This window comes from Danio rerio, chromosome 8 (genome assembly GCF_052040795.2).
Source record: "Danio rerio strain M-AB ecotype USA chromosome 8, GRCz13ab, whole genome shotgun sequence".
NCBI lineage: Eukaryota > Metazoa > Chordata > Actinopteri > Cypriniformes > Danionidae > Danio > Danio rerio.
The window spans coordinates 22,549,529-22,570,404 of record NC_141028.1 but is presented as its reverse complement, the minus strand read 5'-3'; the positions used below and the strand labels follow the sequence as shown (position 1 = coordinate 22,570,404).

General features: G+C 36.4%; 1 protein-coding gene across 32 annotated transcripts in view; it reads right to left on the bottom strand.

Annotated features, from left to right (window-relative positions):
- Window positions 1-20,876, bottom strand: part of nfic (nuclear factor I/C) — a 223,466-nt gene that overhangs the window by 112,386 nt on the left and 90,204 nt on the right. For all 32 annotated transcript variants that reach the window (XM_087264522.1, XM_087264528.1, XM_087264523.1 and 29 more), the window contains one exon: window positions 16,710-17,241. In XM_087264522.1, the coding sequence (XP_087120648.1) occupies window positions 16,710-17,241 (532 nt within the window). The remainder of the gene's footprint in view (window positions 1-16,709; window positions 17,242-20,876) is intronic.

Genomic DNA, 20,876 nt, shown 5'->3' with positions numbered 1-20,876 from the left:
ATTTCAGGCGTCCTTCTGAGTCAAGATGGAAAATGATACCAATTTAATTTCCCATTTGTGGTCACCAAAAGCATTAGTTTAGACACGTATTGAGAGTCGACAAAATCAAGGGTATTCCAATCAAACGTATCAAAAAGCTTTCAAATCTGTGCCACAGACGACGCTTTGATGTGCCTGCTGGTTTCAGTAGAAAATTTCAGTTTCGGTGCAGTTTCATACAGCTTTAGCAGATTCTTACATAATGACCAATTTTGGATTGAGGATTCAGTTTTCCGCTGTATTTTTATTTTCTTCTGATTACTCTATTTTTAAAATTAAATCATGTGATATTTCTACTTTTTTATTTTTTAAATAATTACATCTGTTTACATTATTTTAAATTATATATATTTTAAATAATTCATTTTTAAACAAAAAGTGGTACTGTTGCTTCTGCATGATTTGCCACATAATGACTTTTTGGCTTTAAAATGAATAGTTATTTATAACATTGTCATTATTTATACAATATTATTAGCCCCTTAAGGAAATTTTATTTTTCGATAGTCTACAGAGCAAACCATTGTTATACAATAACTTGCCTAATTACCCTAACCTGCCTAGTTAACCCAATTAACCCAGTTAAGCCTTTAAAAGTCACTTTAAGCTGTAAAGAAGTGTCTTGAAAAATATCTAGTCAAATATTATTTACTGTCATCATGGCAAATACAAAATAAATCAGTTATTAGAGATGAGTTATAAAACTATTATATTTAGAAATGTGTTGAAAATTTTTTCTCTCCGTTAAACAGAAATTGGGGAAAATAATAAATAATATTATCTAGTCATAACAACTTTCTTTCATGTTTTTTATTAATAGGACAGTAGAGAGATGACAGGAAAAATTAGTTAAAAAGAGAGCATTGGGGACATCGAGACGGGAATTGATCTTGGGTCACTTTAAACACATTAAAAAACACACAAACCAAAAGTTTTTGCCCTTAACCACATTTATTTATTTATTTATTTATTTTATTTTTTGTTGTTGTTGTTGTTGATTGTTGTTGTTTTTACTACTTTAAAAGTTTTTTGAAGGAAAAATTTTCAATTGAAAGTCAGCGGAGTGTAATGTTGTTTTGGACCCTTTTGAATTTCACTTTATACAGTATAGATTTTTTTCTTTTCTTTTTTAAAACACCATATTTTTTTCCATTCTTGCAAAGGAAAGAAAGTCAAACAGTTCTGAAATTACAAATGTGTGTTAATTATGATGGATTTTAAATGTTTCATCCGGATAGAATAAATAAGCTACATGATACTCTGTAAAAATTAGTGCTGCCTACATTTTATTTTTTACACTGAATCAAAGGAGTTTTTATAGTCTCAACTTGCATCAGTCAACCTGTCAAAAATATTAAGTTTAAATTTGTATAACAATAAACATGACTGATATTAGTAAAGTAACATTAAAAACATATCTTTTTAACGGTGTCTGTAGTGTCCAGTGGCATCTGTGCTGAAGCGGAGAAATAAAAATGACATTCTCCTTCACACACAGTCAACGCAGTCGTCCATCTGCACTGGAACAGCTGGGCCTTCACCATTTCACACCAACAATTTTTATAGGGCTCGAGGACACGCACAAACAAACTCGCTCTCGGTCTGCCGGAAGCTTCAAACAGATTCTTCATTGCCATCTATTCTCTGATAGAAAGAGTTGGTAATCCAAGCCTCCCGGTGAGGTTCACCCCTCAAACACTTTCTCTTTCTCTCACACTCAAACTCCAATTAGTAGTGCTTTACAGGGGCTGAGCGGCAGACAGAGAGTCGCAGGCAAAGAGTATCATGTAAGCGGCTTCCTTTCATTAGAAAAAGCAGACCAAAATGTGTCCCAAACACCCTGACAAGTCAAGGACAAGAACGGCACTCCTGCATGAACATACTGTAAAACACAAGAGTGCTCATCAATGGGTGCAGTGGAGGACAAAAATGTAGAGTTGAACTTGAAAACGTTCACATTAACTTCTAAAAATGCTTTAGTTCTCAAAAGCATCTTTAAAAATCTGTAACAATAATTTTAAATAACAAAAAGTGATTCTAAAAATAATAATATTCTAAAAGTACTAATTTTATAAAACCTCTAAAACAGATAAGCAACACTATACAATACTTTAACACTAAATTCTGAGAATGTTATACAGTGTATATATACTGAGAGTTGTATCAAAGAAATATTCTAAACTATCTATTTTAGCTTGTACTAACAATAAATTATCATTGAATCATATTTAATTGTTACAATATTTGTTGATGTCAGTTAATACATATTAAGCTGTTTACTGTATACTTGTTTTATTAGCTAATGTAAAATAAATGCCAAGTATGAGGATACAAAATTCTTTAGCAGTTTTTATGTAGCTAAATAATTTATCCATAAAGCGTTTCCAAAAAAAAAAATGCTGTTTTTTTCCCCCATATTTACACTGTAAAAATAGTTTTTGTACAATATTTTCTATTTATTTTAATTATGTTATGTTAATAGGTCATAATTTTTATTATGACCTATTAACTATTATAATTTTCAAGCCAAACGTTTTGATTGGACAAACTTTCATTGGTCCTACACCTTCCACAGAATATTAAAATACATATAAATACACCTGGACCATTTAAATTACATTTTTTGTGCTATTATAGCAAGATAGACTTAAACTTACAAACCAGCATAACAAAATTAATTTCTGAAGACAATCACCTATTGCACCTTTAAGCCTGCTCTGACTCATCTCAGCCACTAGAATGGCACTATACAGGTATATTTGAAGTGTAAATGCATTCATGCCACCTCTGAGCTGCATTAAACTGTTTACATAAATACATCTAAGTGTGTCAGTGTCAAAATTACAGGATAAGGTGTTTAAGGTCTTGTGAAGTAATTTGAAATTAGGATAGATGATAAAATCCGTATCTGTATTTACTGACCGAACATCATTGTCAATATTGATAAAAAAAAGTTTGGTATGAAGTTTGGTATGAAGCGATAGTTTTACTAAAATGTGGCTGCTGAGCACGCACCTTTGAAGCAATGCCAATAAGCCAATAAGTGTGTCAGTTTGTGATTTCCAATGGAGGCGCGCATATGAACATTTCTCAATTTTTCCAAATTAATTCCACGTGCACACAGCAATTCATGTAAGTAGAACTGACCAATCTCCTTCACACTTTGTATGGAAAATACACATTTCAGTAATAACGGCAGACTAATTACCTCAGACAAACAGCACATCCAAACACTGTAGTGCTTTTTAATTTTCTCCATAAACTTGTATCAGAGCTGCAGCAATGGTTAGTCCGTTTGTCATCCTCTGAGAAAACGATTGATGGCCGCAAAGATGGCGGGCAGGGGAGCGTGAGCGCAAATGAAGGAAACCACACACTCGTGCTTGTCACTTCAGGTCAAAATAACAACACACGTGAAAGGTTTACTGTATAATTATTTTTCAGACATAAAAGTTTGCTTTATTTGTTCAGCGTTAACCATTGCACACACATTGTAACATTTTATTTATCAAGTGTAAGAGTCTCTAACACTTATGATTATTTTATTATAGCGAGACCAGAAATTTTATTTAAACATTTTTGTTTTAGACAATTAAATCTATTTGTCTTAGTAATGTTGGTAATAAAATAAAGTGGGTAAAAAAAATACTAATATACCAAAATGGATTGTTTAAAAAATACTCAATATTTTTATGGACCCTTTATGAACCCTTTGACCTGTGCCTACATAATACCCATTGTTATCACACTGACCATTCATATGCTGTTATTTGATTCCTGTTTTAATCGAGTAACCTAAACTGGATTTTTTTGCTATACATGTTTTTTATATTTAAATACTCTGATAAATAATGATAAATAAAAAAACTCAATAATTATCGATACCGAATTATATAAAACATGATATCGTGATCATTTTTTTAATTGGAATGTGCTTTTTTTATTCGATGTTTCACAAAATCTCAACAAAGAAATGAAGCTCCTCCTCCTTTTGATAAACAGCCAATAGCGTTTTGTTCTAGCACAGCTCTGCCAGTGAGTGTGGTTGAGGTCAAGCGCATCAAATTAAATGAGAAGTGTCTTGAAAGAAGCGGGCATGTGAGATCCTAGACAGCATTTGATTGGTCAAGATTTGATGAGAAACTGAAGTATGAAGTGACGTGAAACAAATCATTAATCTACTTAGGCGGAAGTGACAAACTGCAAACTTCAGATGTAAATATCCATTTTATATCTTCTGAACGCAAATTTTGTCACTGATATGGAGCACATTAGCTTATAGATATTCTTAAAACTAACAATACTCTTACTAACATCTATAAAACTGTATTTTAATTTCACAAGACCTTCAAGACAATCGAAACAAATAAAAAGTGTGCCCTAAAATTAAAGAAAGGCTACGTTTCACACTTTATGCGAACACAATAGTGGGTTAAACTGGGTCTGTGGTTCAGATGGCCTCTATTAAACATCCACTAAGAGCTCCAGATGGTGGAATGACGTTGACCTGAAGCAGCGGTTTGCGATACAGTATACTGCACGAGGCCGTTATCAGTCGGTCAGTGTTTAATCAGCGACGAGCCACGTCTGGTTATCACCCGCTCTCTTAAACAGGCTACGCAAGGTCACCAAGAGTACTGTATGAGCTCATGCTAACCATCAGGTGCAGTTTAATATGGAGCTGAGCTGATAGAAGACACCGTTCACTCATATCACCTGCCGCTAAAATTTATGAGCTAGAACATGGAGCAACAATATTTAATTTTTATATATCTCACAGTGTGGAAATCATACATCGAGAACTGATCAATTGAGGGTTGAAAGTCCAAAAATATCGGTCCAGTAATTTCCTAAAACCGCATTACTTACTTCATTTACTCAACCAAAAACAAACAGTCTGGACTTGGCGAGTGTTCATTTTGGATGTGCAGTTTTTTTTGTTTTTTTTTGTGGTTGCCCTGTGCCAGTGTGGTCAGTGTGTGATGTGAACCGTCAGCACTATGAGCTGGATAGTGTCTGGCTGGTCCACACATTGATCTGACAGATTGATTACCATAGGGCTGCAATGCTTCTGACTTTCATCTGTGACCTCCCTCTGCATGCATGCATCCCTCCCTCACTCCCTCTCTCTCCGTCCATATATCTATCTATTTTCAGACTTTATACAAACTCACGCTGTTTTATTTTATTACACTGAGTCCATTTTCTCAGCTCTCTTGGTTATTTCATTTGTTTCTAGACTGTGAGTTGGAAACTATGAAACTGCAGGGTTAACTGAAATATACTATGGAAATGAAGCATTTATGTACTGTACAGTTTTAAGTTTCAATTATGTGGATCAGAAAAGGGTTTATGTTTTATTATTTATTACAGTTCTGCCCTGATGTGAATCAATTTTAATTGTGAAAATTATAGTTATTAGAATTACTGAAATTGCATATCAATAAATAAATTTATCTAAAAAAATGATTGCAACCACAATGATGATCTGTGATAACAATGTCCGTGCAAACGTGCAACAACATTAATCATAAGGTAAACACAAAACAACAGTTTCCATCTGAAGCTCCTTCACGTGACTCGACACTTGTAAACACTCGCTCCAAAGGGCTTGCGGCTCTCAGCACCACCCACACTCGGCACAGCTATTAAGCAGAGCAATTACAAAGCTTGTGCTACGTGTAATTGCGACGTGTAGTTACATTTCTTAATAGGTGCGCGTCAGCGTCGGCAAGGGCTACTGTATGTGATCGAGCGAAGGCTGCTCCGGACTATACTTGTGCACTTAACACAAAAGTATAAATCAGCATTTAGCAATATGACGTCTATCAGACTTTGGATTTTGGGTGCCATACCTAGCGAACAAATGTCAGCATTTGATGTCAATATGATGTTGGTTTAAGATGTTGTCTCGAAGGTGGATTTTGGTCACTTTCCAACATAACCTAAAACCAATAAAATAACAACACCATTTCACGTCATTATTGGACATCAAAAATACATTGTCCTTAGATCCTGGCAACTAGAGCTGCATGATTCAGGCCAAAATGAGAATCGTGATTTTTGTTTTTGCCTAAAATAAAGATCACGTAGATATAAAATATATCTAGATATAAAAGATATAAAATATAGGTTAAAAAATAAAGGTTAATATGAGTGGGCTATTATTATTGTTATTCTCAAACATGTGATAAACAGCAATAGGCTTTGTGTAGCTGTACTGTTGGTTAAAATGCTAAATGTTGTATAGACTTGGAATGGTGGGCTTTAGATACTTTTTGGGCTGGAATCAGTCAGCTACATCTGGCTGTGTGCGCTTTCATTTTTTTTCGGTTTCATTTTTACTGCTAAGAGTGGTTCACTTCCCGCGCGGCTCCCAAACGATTACTCTGTGCTACAAACTGAATGTTATTTACAACTTCATTACCTGTTATTCACAACATATGCAGGTTTTGTTCACTAAAGTAAACTTCAGAGGCGCGCGTGCGCCCACCCTCCCTGTTAACAGCTGACGTTCAGTACACGTCACGTGTGATTTTGCGGTCGCAAATACATTACATGAAGACAGAAATGACATTTTTGAGGTGAATTGTATCTTATAAATACAGCATGTGACTCTTTCAACACCCTTTTGAAGTGTCCATGTTGCTGAACAATGTATGTTAAACAATGTGAAGACTTGCGCGGCCACTTTTTGCTTCTCTCCTGAACTTGAAAATATGATTGACAGAACTGTAGAAATGCTGGATTAAGATCGTCCAGGGGGTCGAGCCGAGATCGCAATCTTTTTAAGATTGATTGTGCAACTCTACTGGCAACCTAAATCTAACCTAATAATAACATCTTATGATGTTGTGTGTCTGCTGGGATAATTATCTTTATGCTTCATACTTAATTATAACAATCTTCACAATAACTATCTTAAGTTTTTTTTTTAATGAATCATAATAATAGCCATTTTAATTATGTGATATGTGTATTACACTGTTGAAGTGGTTTATGTGGACATGCCTTGTGGCCATGACATTTAAAAAAAACATAAAAAATACTTAATGTGGCCTTTTGACATTCAAGATTTGCCAAATATTGAGTTTTATTTTTTACAGTATAAAATAAAAACACCTGTGAAGAGTCCTTATAAACCACATGTGGAAGTTTATGTGGTGTGTGTGTGTGTGTTGCTTAAACAGCTAATTTAGTACACGTATCTTGTATATTTTACAAAATGAAACTGAATATTTTTTGTGACAATACTAAACATACTGAAACTAGATCTGACATGCACATTGTTATAACAGATCGTTATTGTGGTTGCTATTACTCTTCATATATATTTATTTATTGACATGCGATTACAGTAAATGTAATAATTATTATTTTTTTTTAATTAAATTGATTCACATCAGGGCATCTCTTTAAGGAAATGCTAGCTGATGCTCTCACATATCATGCAAGTTATGAGGTATAAAGGGTATGCAAAATAATAAGCACAACTGTACCAAGACATAAACAGTTGTACTGTAAAGAAACACAGTTTATCCATGGTGTTTATCTTTTCACAGTGCTTCCAGCATGTGCCACGGTGACATCAATAGGCCTCTCATACATCTGAGCAAGCGTTTAGCTGTGCACAGAAAGTGTCAAAAGCTGACATAACTGAATACACCGAGGAATCAAAGCTCCATTACTTTACCGAACATCAACATATTCCAGCTCGATGGATTTCTCTCCTCAGACAGAGAGGCAGCGTGTCAGATTCCTTTCAAAAAGACTGCTCTCTCTCTCTCTCTCTCTCTCTCAGAAAGCAGGCGAGAGATATTTACTGTAAATAGCTGCTTTCACCAAAACACCTGAAGAATCAGAAAAGTGTGAAAAGAAAGTTCTGTGGCGTTGAAGCACTTTGATGTTTCGACCCGCAAGCTTCAGCCACAAGTGAGCACATTGAGTTTCATGTCAGGAAATCAAACCTCTAACAGTCTTATTGTAGAGCTATATCTCTGCCGTACGTGCAGTGAGAAGTCCTGAAGAGCTTTGTTTTTAAGAATGTGCACAAAAGCTTTTACATAACAAGCATCACAAATGTATTTACTTGATTACCTAGAAATGTAGAACTGAAATCTTTCTATTCGGGTTTACATAAAATATATTTGATTACCAATCATAAACATAGCATGCGTGTCTTTCTATTATTAAAGGAGATTTGATCTCCCAGAATTAATATAATACTGTGTCTGTCATGTTTTCATATTTTGATGTTTTATTAATGTTTTAATTATTTTACAACACACACATACAGATTCATATCCACTAATCAGTGTAGAATAACTGAGATGGCTAATGTAGAGATGCCGGAAGCTAGCTCATTGCAACTCTCACATGGTCGGCTGCTGAAGCTGATCATGTGCAAGCAGAGCTGCGCCTGGTCAGTACCTAGATGGGAGACCACATGGGAAAGCTAGATTGCCATATGGAAGTGGTGTTAGTGAGGCCAGCAGGGGGCGCTCAACCTGCTGTCTGTGTGGGTCCTAACGCCCCAGTATAGTGAAGAGGAGTCTATCCGCTTGTCAAGTCGTAATGTGGTGATGTATGGAATACTGTTTCCGGATCAAAGCAGCTACTCATTGAGATAATACTCGTTTATGGCCATTTTTTGCCATATCACACTTTAAACTAAATTTTATATAACATCATAGCATACACATCAGTCTCTGAACTTGCTGCGTCACAAACACCAAAATTGTAACAATTTATAAAAAATGTATCACTTTCTTGCCATCAGATATAAGGCATGGATATATACATTGGAATCGTGGATGAGGAGATTCCCCCCAAAAAATTATGTAAAGCGCTTCGAGTGTCCATAAAAGCGCTATATAAATGCAAGGAATTATTATTATTTTGTAATCAACATTCATTTTTTCTAGCTAAAAATGTAATATTATATGTCACTGCTTTCAGATAGGAATGTTCAACAAGGACATAAAAACGCTGTTATTACTCAATTGTTAAATCTTGACATTTTAAAAAGTAAACTACAGTGCAAGTCATTTATGTATTTTACATTTTAGGTTGCCTTTTTAAAATCTGACATAAGTCATATGAGTCCTTCGGGCTAACTCTGGCTTATTTACAGTTTTTACTGTCGATGAATGAACACTGTGCATGTTAAAATAAATAAATAAAATAAACAGACTTGATTTGGTGATTTATAAATGAATTTGTATTTCAAATTCCGATGCTAATTTGTTTAGACAAATCTATTTGATCACTTTTACATTTATTTGATCTTATTTGCATTTTAATATAAATATATTATTATAAAACAGCTTCATTTGTTATGAAATGGCTTTTTAACTCTAATGGAACTTTTTAACTTTAATAGAAATTTAACACTTTCTTAAATCCACCTAAAACACTATTCACTCCACAGCAACAGATTTAGTAATATACAATATTTAACTGACTATATATCATGCACCATTAATTAATGTTGATCTACAATAACAGTTTTCTATATTAATAAAATACATAAAATGTCAAAACATTTACAGTTCCTCCTGTTATACCCCAGCATGTGCTGCTTTGCTAAAGTGTGTGCTGGCCCTTTAAGAAGATAAGAGCCGCCGAACACCTCCCCCTGTTGGAGGCCGACAGCGCTGTGAACTTGACCTGAGCTGACCCCCTTTCTCCCACCCCTCCCAAATTTCCGCTGCCAGAGCTCTGGAGCACATTCCAGCTTCTCTGTGTTTACTGAACATGTGTGTGTGCGTACGTGTGCGCATGTGTGTATGCTGCATCTTCCTGCTCAGCTAAACTTGCAGTGTATTTCCACATATGAAACAAATGGAAAGCGAGCCGCCGCATTTAACTTGATCTCTGGCACAAATGCCTCTCTAGTGCCACCAAACTTCGGTTCGGTCAAAACCACCATCCTGTTTGTTTTGACAAGCGTAATATTTATTGTCCCAGCCAAAAAAAAAAAGCTTCAGAGCTTGAGAGTTATAAAAAAAAAGATCAGAAGAGGACTGGGGCACGAGCCAGGTCACGTGACCCAGCTGGAAACCGATATGGGGGTTGAAACGAAGAGCTAGATAAATCGTACAGCTCTAATGAGGCCGCTAGGCTAATCTTTCAAAAATGTAATTAATTTGATCATCTTTCGAGGGAGTCGTTTCACCCAGAGAGACTTGTGGTTCGCCTGTTGAGCGAGAGAAGGAGGGCAGTAAGAGGAATGGCCAGTGCTTCTCGATCTGGCCGCCATGCGGGACCCTCGCCCCACCCTGCTCTTCGCTCCATTAGCAAAGACACTGAAACAAAGTTTGAGCGCACACACAAACACACACAGCTGCCACTGCAGAAACACTGCCGGCCCTGTTCAACTCGATCGAGATGAAGGGAATTTGAGCATGCGTCACGACTGAAAGATGGCCCTGTGCCTTTAAGCGCAAATGCTGACTGTAGGGCTCTTTCACTCTCGCCTTTCTCAGACACACTCCTCCTTTTCCTTTGCTTCTCTCCCTTTCTTTCTCTCCGCGCTGCTGCCGTTTGTAGGCGAACGGACGCAGCTCCTTATCGGACTGTTTACAGCAAGGAGTTTGTAGGCTATTAGGCAGGTCAGGTGACACGCGGGCTGCCTCTCTGACCCAGACAACTGAGGGTGAAGGTCGCCTGGAGGGGGGCGGAGAGACAAAAAAGCGGGAAAAAAGAAAGGAAAAAAATGCAGGCTGCGGCAGTAGACTAACAATTGTTAACAAGCATTTCTTTTCTACAGCATTAGTGCTGATGATGTGATATTGTTTTAGGGGATAGATCAAGAAAAGTATTCTTACAAATTCAACATTTGGCTTATTAAACTAGTTTCTTACACAAGAGTTGTCTTATTGAGGGAGGATGCATGCCCTTGATCAAAAGTAACAGTCAAAGTGGTGTGAATCAAAAGAACTCCATTTCACATGAATGATTTTCTTTACAACTCTCTCTTCATCAAAGAAGACTGGAAAATGTTGTATGTTTTCCAGCACAGAGTATTGATAACCGATAAACACTGATAACTAAGCATGGGACGATTTTAAGGTTTACCACTGTATACTATAAAATGAATATTTTACTACATACACTGTTTAGACTGCAAAATCATAAGTATATGATTTGGGACATACCTTCAGTTTAATTTATTAACACTTTTTGGAACAGTTCCCCCAAAAATGTTATATTCTTTTTTTACTTTTCCTAACAAAAGCTACATTTCAAAATCGTTGAAAAATGAACAGGCGACACAGTGGCGCAGTAGGTAGTGCTGTTGTCTCACAGCAAGAAGGTTGCTGGTTTGAGCCTCGGCTCAGTTGGCGTTTCAGTGTGGAGTTTGCATGTTCTCCCTGTGTTCGCATGGGTTTCCTTTGGGTGCTCTGGTTTCCCCCACAGTCCAAAGACATGCGGTACAGGTGAATTGAGTAGGCTAAATTGTCTGTGGTGTATGAGTGTGTGAATGAATGTGTATGGATGTTTCCCAGAGATGGGTTGCGGCTGGAAGGGCATCCGCTATGAAAAAACGTACTGGATAAGTTGGTGGTTCATTTCGCTGTGGCGACCCGGGATTAATAAAGGGACTAAGCCGACAAGAAAATGAATGAATGAATGAATGAATGAATGAATATTGAACATGAATTGCGCTGAACTATAACCGTTTTCAAGGTATACCACGGTTTGGAAAAGTCTGCAAAACTGCAAAAGTTTTCTGTTACATCGTTTATAATGTATATGTGGTTTTTTTTTTTGGTTTTTTTTTTACATGTTTTTTACGATTATTTTATTTAGTTTTTTTATATATATAAATAATATATATATATAAACATTTTTCTTTCTTTAAACTGTAATGTTATTAGTATTTTTTTATTTAAGTAGCAGTAGAAACTTCTTAATAAAAAACATTATACGAATCCTACCAACTCCAAAAATTCTAAACAGAAGTCTACTCTGGTCTAAAAGTGATGAAACATTCATTCATTCATTTTCCTTTGGCTTAAGGTGCTTTCACATCTGTGGTTTGTTTTATTTGGTCTGGACCAAGGGCAACAAACGATACATTGCAGCATTTTTCTGCCGTTTTTGCTTCCTTTTCACACCACATTGTTTGCTTTCATGCAGTCATGTGACCTAATCCACATCACTCATTGGCCAGATGTTATTGAACACATTTCCTACACTGCTTTTCGACTGGTCAGAATTAATGTGCAAATCGGCAGACACAAAATATTGCTTTTACTATGGAGGGACGACTGTTCTGGCTGATTGTATCCCTGGTCATAGTATACTATTAGCATAGTATACTATTATTATAGTATAATGTTAGTATAGTTAGTATACTTCACTTTAGACAAACTTTTTCGAGAATAATGCGCGGCTGCGGCTGGAAAACAATGTTTTAATGCATTGCAAATGGCGAAGGCTCATCGCAAGTCACTTAAGGAGAAGGTGTCAATAATTTAGCTTATCTGCGACATTCCGGTTGTTTTCCGAAAAATATTACCAACGATTCATCAGGTAATGTTTTTGCCTATTAAAATGGTTGATAAAGCGCTGTCAACAAATATTTTTCCTCCACATCTCACAATGCACTGCGCATCAAACTACGGCAGCTGGAGTAGTCCAAAAAGTTGCAGTACTTTTTGCGGATGGGTCTGTTCTAGGTTCGGATCATGTTCTCACCACAAAAAAACGAACCGCTCCAGTGTATTTTTTTGTCCACTTTTGGTGCGCACTTAAGTGCGAATGCTACATTCACACCTGCCCAAAGGAACTGCACCAAGAGAGAAAAAGAACTCTCATGTAATTCAAATAAAATAATTAAGGCAGGTATGAAAACACCCTTGGTCCCTGATTATCAGGGGTCACCACAGTGGAATGAACCGCCAACTATTCTGGTATAAGTTTTACACAGCGGATGCCCTTCCAGCCACAACCCAGTAATGGGAAACCCCCAAATACTAAGCCATTTTAGTTCATCCAATTTAACTTTAGCGCATGTCTTTGAACTGTGAAGGAAATCGGAGCACTCGGACGAAACCCAAGGCAACACGGGGAAAACATACACACTACTCACAGAAATGCCAACTGGCCCAGCCAGGATTCAAAACCATTGAGCCACTGTGTTGCGGTGATGAAACATAAACGTTTTATACAAGTCTCAGATTTGAGGACACTATACTAACTGCATCAAGAGGTTTGTTTAATGTGATTGCTGTGCATATTTTAAACGCTGTGTAGTTTGTTTCAAAAAGCAAAATGATACATTTGGTCACTGGTCTGCTTAGCATTCACTTAGCATCTGATTATCCAAAACAATGCTGCGTGCTGCTAGACTAAACATGCTTGTTGTGTGTGAATACAGGTGATATAAACTTTTTAGGTGTGAGCTAGTGAAGAAGAGCTTATAAAATGTGCAAGGAAGACAAAACAGCCCCAGGAAATCCTCAGTCAAACACACCAACGAGATGAATTTCCGACGCCTATATTGAACATCACAAACATGATGAGAAGAGCATTCTGTCCTCTGTATGTGACATCAAGTCCTGTTTTTGGTTCGTTTTTGATCCATGCTTATTTCTGTTGATGTCTCCACACCAGAGCTCATTTACAAGTGGACCATGACTAAGATGTCACTTCACTTGCGTTCACACTCATTTAGATGATCGAATTAGCAAAGCAATCGCACCAGAGATCATTTCAATCAAACCTGCCAAGTGTAAACACACTCTAAAGTGCACACACTAGCGCACACAATATTTTAGTATATGGGGAAATGAGAATAAACAACATTAAGATCTTTGAAAAAAGTTTTTTAACACAGAATCTAGTACAGAAGAATTTGAGAGAGATGATATCGCATTATTCACGCATACTCAGAAAGCTGAGTCACTCTGACTGCTGCTGCACTAAAACACACACATACACTCAATCATCCGGTCGTGTTGACCACTCAACTAAACTATTAAGCATTGCACATCCTCAGCTTACATGCATTCACCAATGTGTCACAGAGACTGGCCCTCGTTTACTTCTACGGAATTATATCTGAATTAGCGTGACTGTGTTAACCATTTTTTTTATTTAAAGTCCAATCACAAGGTCTACATTGTGTCGGTAGATATTACCTACAACATGCTGTTAATTACCACAAAATATTATGCTGACTCATTCTTTGGTTTTCAAAAGAACTAACGGAAAACACTTAAAGAATCATATACAGCGGAAGCTAAAGAAGGGCAGAAATGAGACGCATATAGTTGAGTTAAAGAGATCTACGGTAGACATGCTTGTTGATTAAGTTGTTCAACTGCCAGAATCGAATCGTCATTCTGACTAATTTTCTATGTTAATGAATCACTATTCATTAGTTATCATCAGTTTGAGTTGTACTGTGGGTGGAGTTTGATTTACAGATAATTACACCACGAGCTTTCCATTTTGTTGACTGTCAAAAAAACTAAATTGGGGTCAGTAAGATTTTTTTTGTGTGCCTAAAGGAGTCCATTTACCCTCAAAAATAATAATAATACATAATAATTAGTATAATATTTATTTAAATTATAGAATAATAAATATTTGTTTTCAAATCATTGCATTTTACTAATTGTGTGTGTATGTATATATATATATATATATATATATATATATATATATATATATATATATATATATATTATTTTATTTTAACATTAAAAACAGTTGTGTTTATTATTTTTATTAGATTATTATTTTTTATTTCCTTCGCTTTAGTCCCTTTATTTATCAGGGGTCGCCACAGCAGAATGAACCTACAACTTTTGCAGCATATGTTTTTTGCAACGGATGCCCTTCCAGCCGCGACCCAGCACTGGGAAACACTAATACACTCTCGCATTCACACACATACACTAGGGCCAATTTAGTTGATTCAATTCACCCATAGTGCATGTCTTTGGACTGTGGGGGAGAGCAGAGGAAACCCACACCAACACAGTGAGAACATGCAAACTCCACACAGAAACGCCAACTGACCCAGCCGGGGTTCGAACCAGTGACTGTCTTGCTATGAGGGCGACAGTGCTAACAACTGACCCACCATGCTGGCCATTATTTTTTTGTGAAAACAATTTTTTTTTAGGATTTTTTATTCTAGAAAGTTTTAAAAACAGCATTTACTTCTCATTTCTTTTGTTACTATATACTGTCACTTTAACTAATTTCAAGCATCTTTGGTAATTAAATGTATGAATCTATATACTGTATATAAACAATTTACTGACCCCAAACCTTTGACTGAAAATATTTGTAGATTATCCTTTAAATTAGAGTTTAGATCCAACCCTGCTTCAACACATTTACCAGTAGGTTTCAAACAAGCCTGAAGGACTCCATTACTTTGATCATGAGTGTTTAATTAGGGTTAAAGCTAGGCCTGTCACAATATCTATTATTTGTTGTACAATAAATCGCACCAAGATATATTGCAATGAACAAAACTATAGTCACTTTAAGACCATTTTATGCCTCTCATTATATTAATCCAGAATGACAATATATTATCATCAAAATGCAAGTACTGTACACTCTTCCAAAGAACACATCGTATTATATTCTTAAGAATATTTCATTTAATTATAGTCATTTTAACAATGTAGTAATGAGGCATTGGAATCAGAATGTGACAACGCATACACTAAATAAATAATAATAAATGTTCACAAAAAACGTGCAAGGCAAAAAGTAAAAGAGGCTGCGATATCTGCTACCAGATCTATTTTCAGCTGTCAGATACCCACTTGAAAATACACTATAGTAACTTATAGTAAATGCTATAGTGTGTTTTAACCATACTGACACTGACGCCTCCAATAGAGATAGAGATGTTGCACAATTTGCTAAAATGCACAATTAGCTAAAATGCTGCTATAATTGGTTTTTAAGTATAGGTGATATATTTATTGCATCACCAAAAATGACTTAGGTCATGTCCATGTGTTGTGCGATAAGTCGATATATTGATTAATATGACAGACCTAGTTAAAGCATAACTAAAGCCCTCCAAAAGCTGAGTCTAACACCTGTGCTTTAAATACTAGAGCGTAAAGTCAAAGATTGGAGTTCATAGATGGCAAATGCAGAGTTACATGCTACACCATTCAAATGTACCCCAACATCCTTCATCAAAGCTCCTCTTATCTGGCAAACATCAATAAACTCAAGCACATCTTTCCAACTGTCAGACGTTAAATGAGTCTCACTGTCAGCTTTGTTTACATTTTAAACTCCCTTTCTTCCTGTCTCTTTGGTTACAAACCAACGTCTGTGATTGTTGACAGCGCAGCTCTGGTTTGAAAACGCAGACAAGTGCGGTGTGTCATGATGCCTGCATGCAAAAGTTGCACTCGAAATTGGGCGCTCCTGGTACCGAGCAGCACAGGATGATGAGTCAACAGTTTTCTCAGAAGAACGAGCCAGAGCATCTTTCTATGATTTACGCCACACGTATGCTCAGCAAGCCTAGGTTTCTCTGTACCTTTGCACAATATGACTTCCCAGTACTGCCATAAAGGGTTGAGCGGCAGCGCAGTTCCCAGAATCTTCCACTCCCTGAATGGGCGAGGATTCATTCACATGCGCTAATAAAAACAAAATGTTAGCAAACTCACCTCTCTCCTGCACGAAGTACGCGAGGTAGAGGTCTAGCTCTTTAACGGACACGCTGATGTGATGAGGCTGGACGCAGAGGATGGGATTGGAGCACTGGCCACCTTTAACCAGTCGCTCCCCGTCTGTGCTCTCGAGCGGGATGCCCTTGAACAGGATCACCATCACCAGGTCCAGACGCCAAACTTTATCCGCCTGCCGCAGACAATCAATGCGCCTCATTTTGCCCTTCTGGTCTGGGTTCGAGAGGACGCAACATGGAGGCTTCTTCCCTGTGATGGACAGCACAAAGTCCTCTCGACACTCCGGCCGGATGTCTTTACGGAGCTTTGCGAGAAGACGTGACGCCCACTTCTGTTTAACTTCAGGCTTCTCGCCTAAAAGTTCATCCTTGACCGCGCGTTCCTCATCCTTGGTCATTCGCTTCTCATGCTTTTTGAAATACTTGCGTTTACGGGCCTGCAGGTTGAACCAGGTGTAGGCGAAGGCACGCACGTGCGGCAGCAGCGCCTCGATGAACGGATGGAATTCATCCTGGGGGAAAAACAAAAGAGAACAACAGAAGAGTTATTCATTGTGTTTGCTCGAAATCAGTGGCGGATGAAGAACACAAATCAAGCACCTAAGTGAAATGGCTAAATACTACTCCAGGAGTAAAAAGTTCTCCTTTTCTCTTTTATAATTTTAAGTTTTAAATTTTATAAAATTTTATTAAGTAATTAAGTATTAAAAGTGAAAAGATTAATATAAATTTAGCAAAAACTAAAGTTTAACTTTATAACAAAAACTTGTTATACACTCATTAGATGAACTCAATTTAATTGAGGGCACAATTTCCATTCAATAAATCTGTTTGGCACCAAATAAAAAAAAAAAAAAAAATTAACAATTAAATGCAATTGAGTTGGTCCAACATGGTTTTATCAAATAAAGGTTTAAATAAGGGATGCCCCAATCAGGTTTTGAGTCATTTTCAAGTCACCCTTGAGTCATTTGATTTTGAGTATCTACCGATACCGAAACCCAATCTGATAATTCTAAAATACATTAAAAAAAGAATAAAGTAGAGCAAAGAAACAGATTTAGGATGTTCCTTATTTTTTTATTTAATTCTACTTATTTTAACATTTAACAACTCAGCTAACAAACAGAGCACTTCTGTGAGGTAGCTTGAACAATCAAGTCATAAATAACATCAATTCTTCACTTTTAGACTTTAGAGCAGCAGTAAATATAAAAAAAATAAATATAAAAACAAATAGCACCTCAACTTAAAAGACCCGGCAGGTAATGCCAAGTTTACATATCTCACAGTTTGCTATGGCAATGTTGTCGTAATCAACTTTATTTAAAAAACATTTGTTTCGTTTCAGCTCATTTTAAACAGGTAGTTGAAACAAGCAGTAGTAAAAACTTTTTTGAGTGTGCACTAATTAATGATAGTGTGCAAGTGTGCAAACAAGTGAGAATAGCCAAATGTATTATACAGCCCAGTATGTAACTAAAAGAAAACTGTCAAAGTGACCATGGAACACAAAACCAGTGAGGTAACTTTATTCTGTTTTGAAACTGATAGTTATACACGAGTTCAAAGCTGTATGTATACGCTTTCCACTGATGTATGGTTTGTAAGGATTGGACAATATTTGGCTGAGATACAGCTATCTGAAAATCTGGAATCTGAAAGTTAAAAAAAATCTAAATATTGAGAAAATCGTCCTTAAAAGTTGTCCAAATTAAGTCCAAAATAAGCAATGCATATTACTAACAAAAACTTGACTTTGATATATTTACAGTAGGAAATTTACATGGAACAATCCCTTTCCTTGATATTCTAATGATTACTGCTATAAAAATCGCAATATAAAAACATATAACATGGACAACATTTGTTTTAAATTTGAACAATGTAAGCATTCTAGTTTTGTTTCCAATGCATGAGAATGAACAAAAACTCTAATGATAATACACAAACATAGACATATCCATATTCAAGCATTACTTCCACGTTCATTTACCAGTTTTACTTCACAAAGAACAGACAAATATTTCATTTACAATAATTATACCTAAATTCAGCATTATTACTTTTCAGGTTTTGTTCCAATAGTCAGGGATACTCAAGCTGAGAGGATCTCCCATTTTAACTCATTTTGATTCCGTTTGTAAATTCAGTGAATCATTTTCTAGAGAATTGCTCTGACAAAATCTTTTGAATGAGTGAGCTATTGAATGGACATTTGCTATGAACAGAATTACAGAGTCATTTACTAAAAACTCTCACTGGATCATCTGAATCAGTGAGCGGTTAACTGTAGATTCACTCAGACTAGATCATTTGAATAGATGAGTAGTTGACTCAGTTCAAAAACAAATTGTTCAGTGTAATCTGTGGGCCATATAACAACAAACAGATAAGATTCAGCTCATTCATAAAGGTTTGTTAAAATAAACTGAAAAAAAGCGTCGTGAAGTAAAACTACAGTGCTCAGCATAACTGATCGCATTAATATTTTCATCCATTTCTCAGTGAATATAGGCAATGTAATTTGGTGCATTTAAGCAAAACAGATTTATTAAACAGATATATTCATGAAAATAAAATTTAGTCCCCAAACATATTTAGAAATTGAAAGATAATATAATTAAATTCAAGCTAAATATTGCAACAACTTTTTTTGCTTCTCTTAATTTTTCGTCATTTTTAAATTTGTATTTAATATTTTTCTATAACATAAATTTAGGTGTACTAGTTTTTGGCCTGTTAGTTATCATAAATCGTAAGTTATTTTGTTAGATAAGCTCCAGATTTGGCTTCAGTACTGGCTAATCTACTGTATATGCACAAATATAATAGCTTTCTATAAAAAAATATAAATTTAAACGAGAGATTTGTGAGGGGAATACTCATATATGCTGAGCACTGTAATTTGTTACTGTCCACCACTGCTCAAAATCTATTTCTGACGAGCAAAAGCCACGTCGGCAGTTCAACTGGAGTGCAAAGGGCAAATGAATCATCTTTACTCATGACTGTATTGACGCATTTATTGGAGTGTTTTTTTCCCCGTTCAATGTTGTTTACCAAACGAGAATACGTAAATTCCAGATGATTATTATTTTTTAAAATCTCAATTATACCTGACGTTAATTGTGTGCAGAGATTTCTATCGCGCCCACAGTATTGTTTCCATCTCTCGCCGGAGCCCCATGTGCAGTCATCATTTATCCAATTATGTTTTGTTGACTGTTTTCACTTTCAGTGGTAAGTTTTCAACAACAACAACACACACAGATGTACCTCCCAGGCACGTCGCGAACCGCAGTCCCTTAACCGTTTAGCGCAGCATTCATTCGGTCTGACTAATTACTTCCATATTTGACCATCTCTAAAACCCTAAACTAGCACCAGACCGTGCTATAAATGTTACTCAAACCCCAACCGAACATTAAACATGCGCATCTATCAATTATCATTAACAAGAGTTGAAGCTCTGCGCGCACCACCGTGGCCATTTGTGCGTGTGTGTGCATAAAACAGTCATAATGAGAGTGCTGCATTACAGTTCTGCGATAATCATCAGCCAAAAAAAAAAAATCCCCACATGCGAATGGAGTTATGTTCAATAGGAGGGCTCTGCACTTATGGCAAAGTAATGAAACTCAGGCTCAAACTGAATGATGTCAGCTGTGGCATCAATATAGCATGACATAGTTACCAGAGTGTCACTTTTGCTTAGGCATAATGCAACCACAGAGGGAAAAAATGGCCGAGGGCTGCTTGGCAGCAGTAATTCAAACAGAGAAATAAAGGGGGGAGAAAAAAAGAAACACAGCACTCCCTGGTCTGGTTGTGCTGCAAGCGGTGAGCAGGTTTTTTAGGAACATAATGAGACGTGACTCCGGCATGCTGTGGATCTCTTGCGATAAGTCAGTTTTTCAGCTCACACCGGTCAAGACTTTTACACTCCTACAGCTGCTCAGCTCAAACTGTCCCATGAAACTGCAGAGCATTTACTGTTCTCTAACCTAAAACAACCCTGCTTCCTCAAACACCAGCATCAAGACCTCAGCGGGCTGCTCGAGGGCCAAAAATGAGCCTTAGATATATTCTGATGCAAACAACATATGCAACTAACGCTATAAATGTGGAGTAGCATTGTGAAATA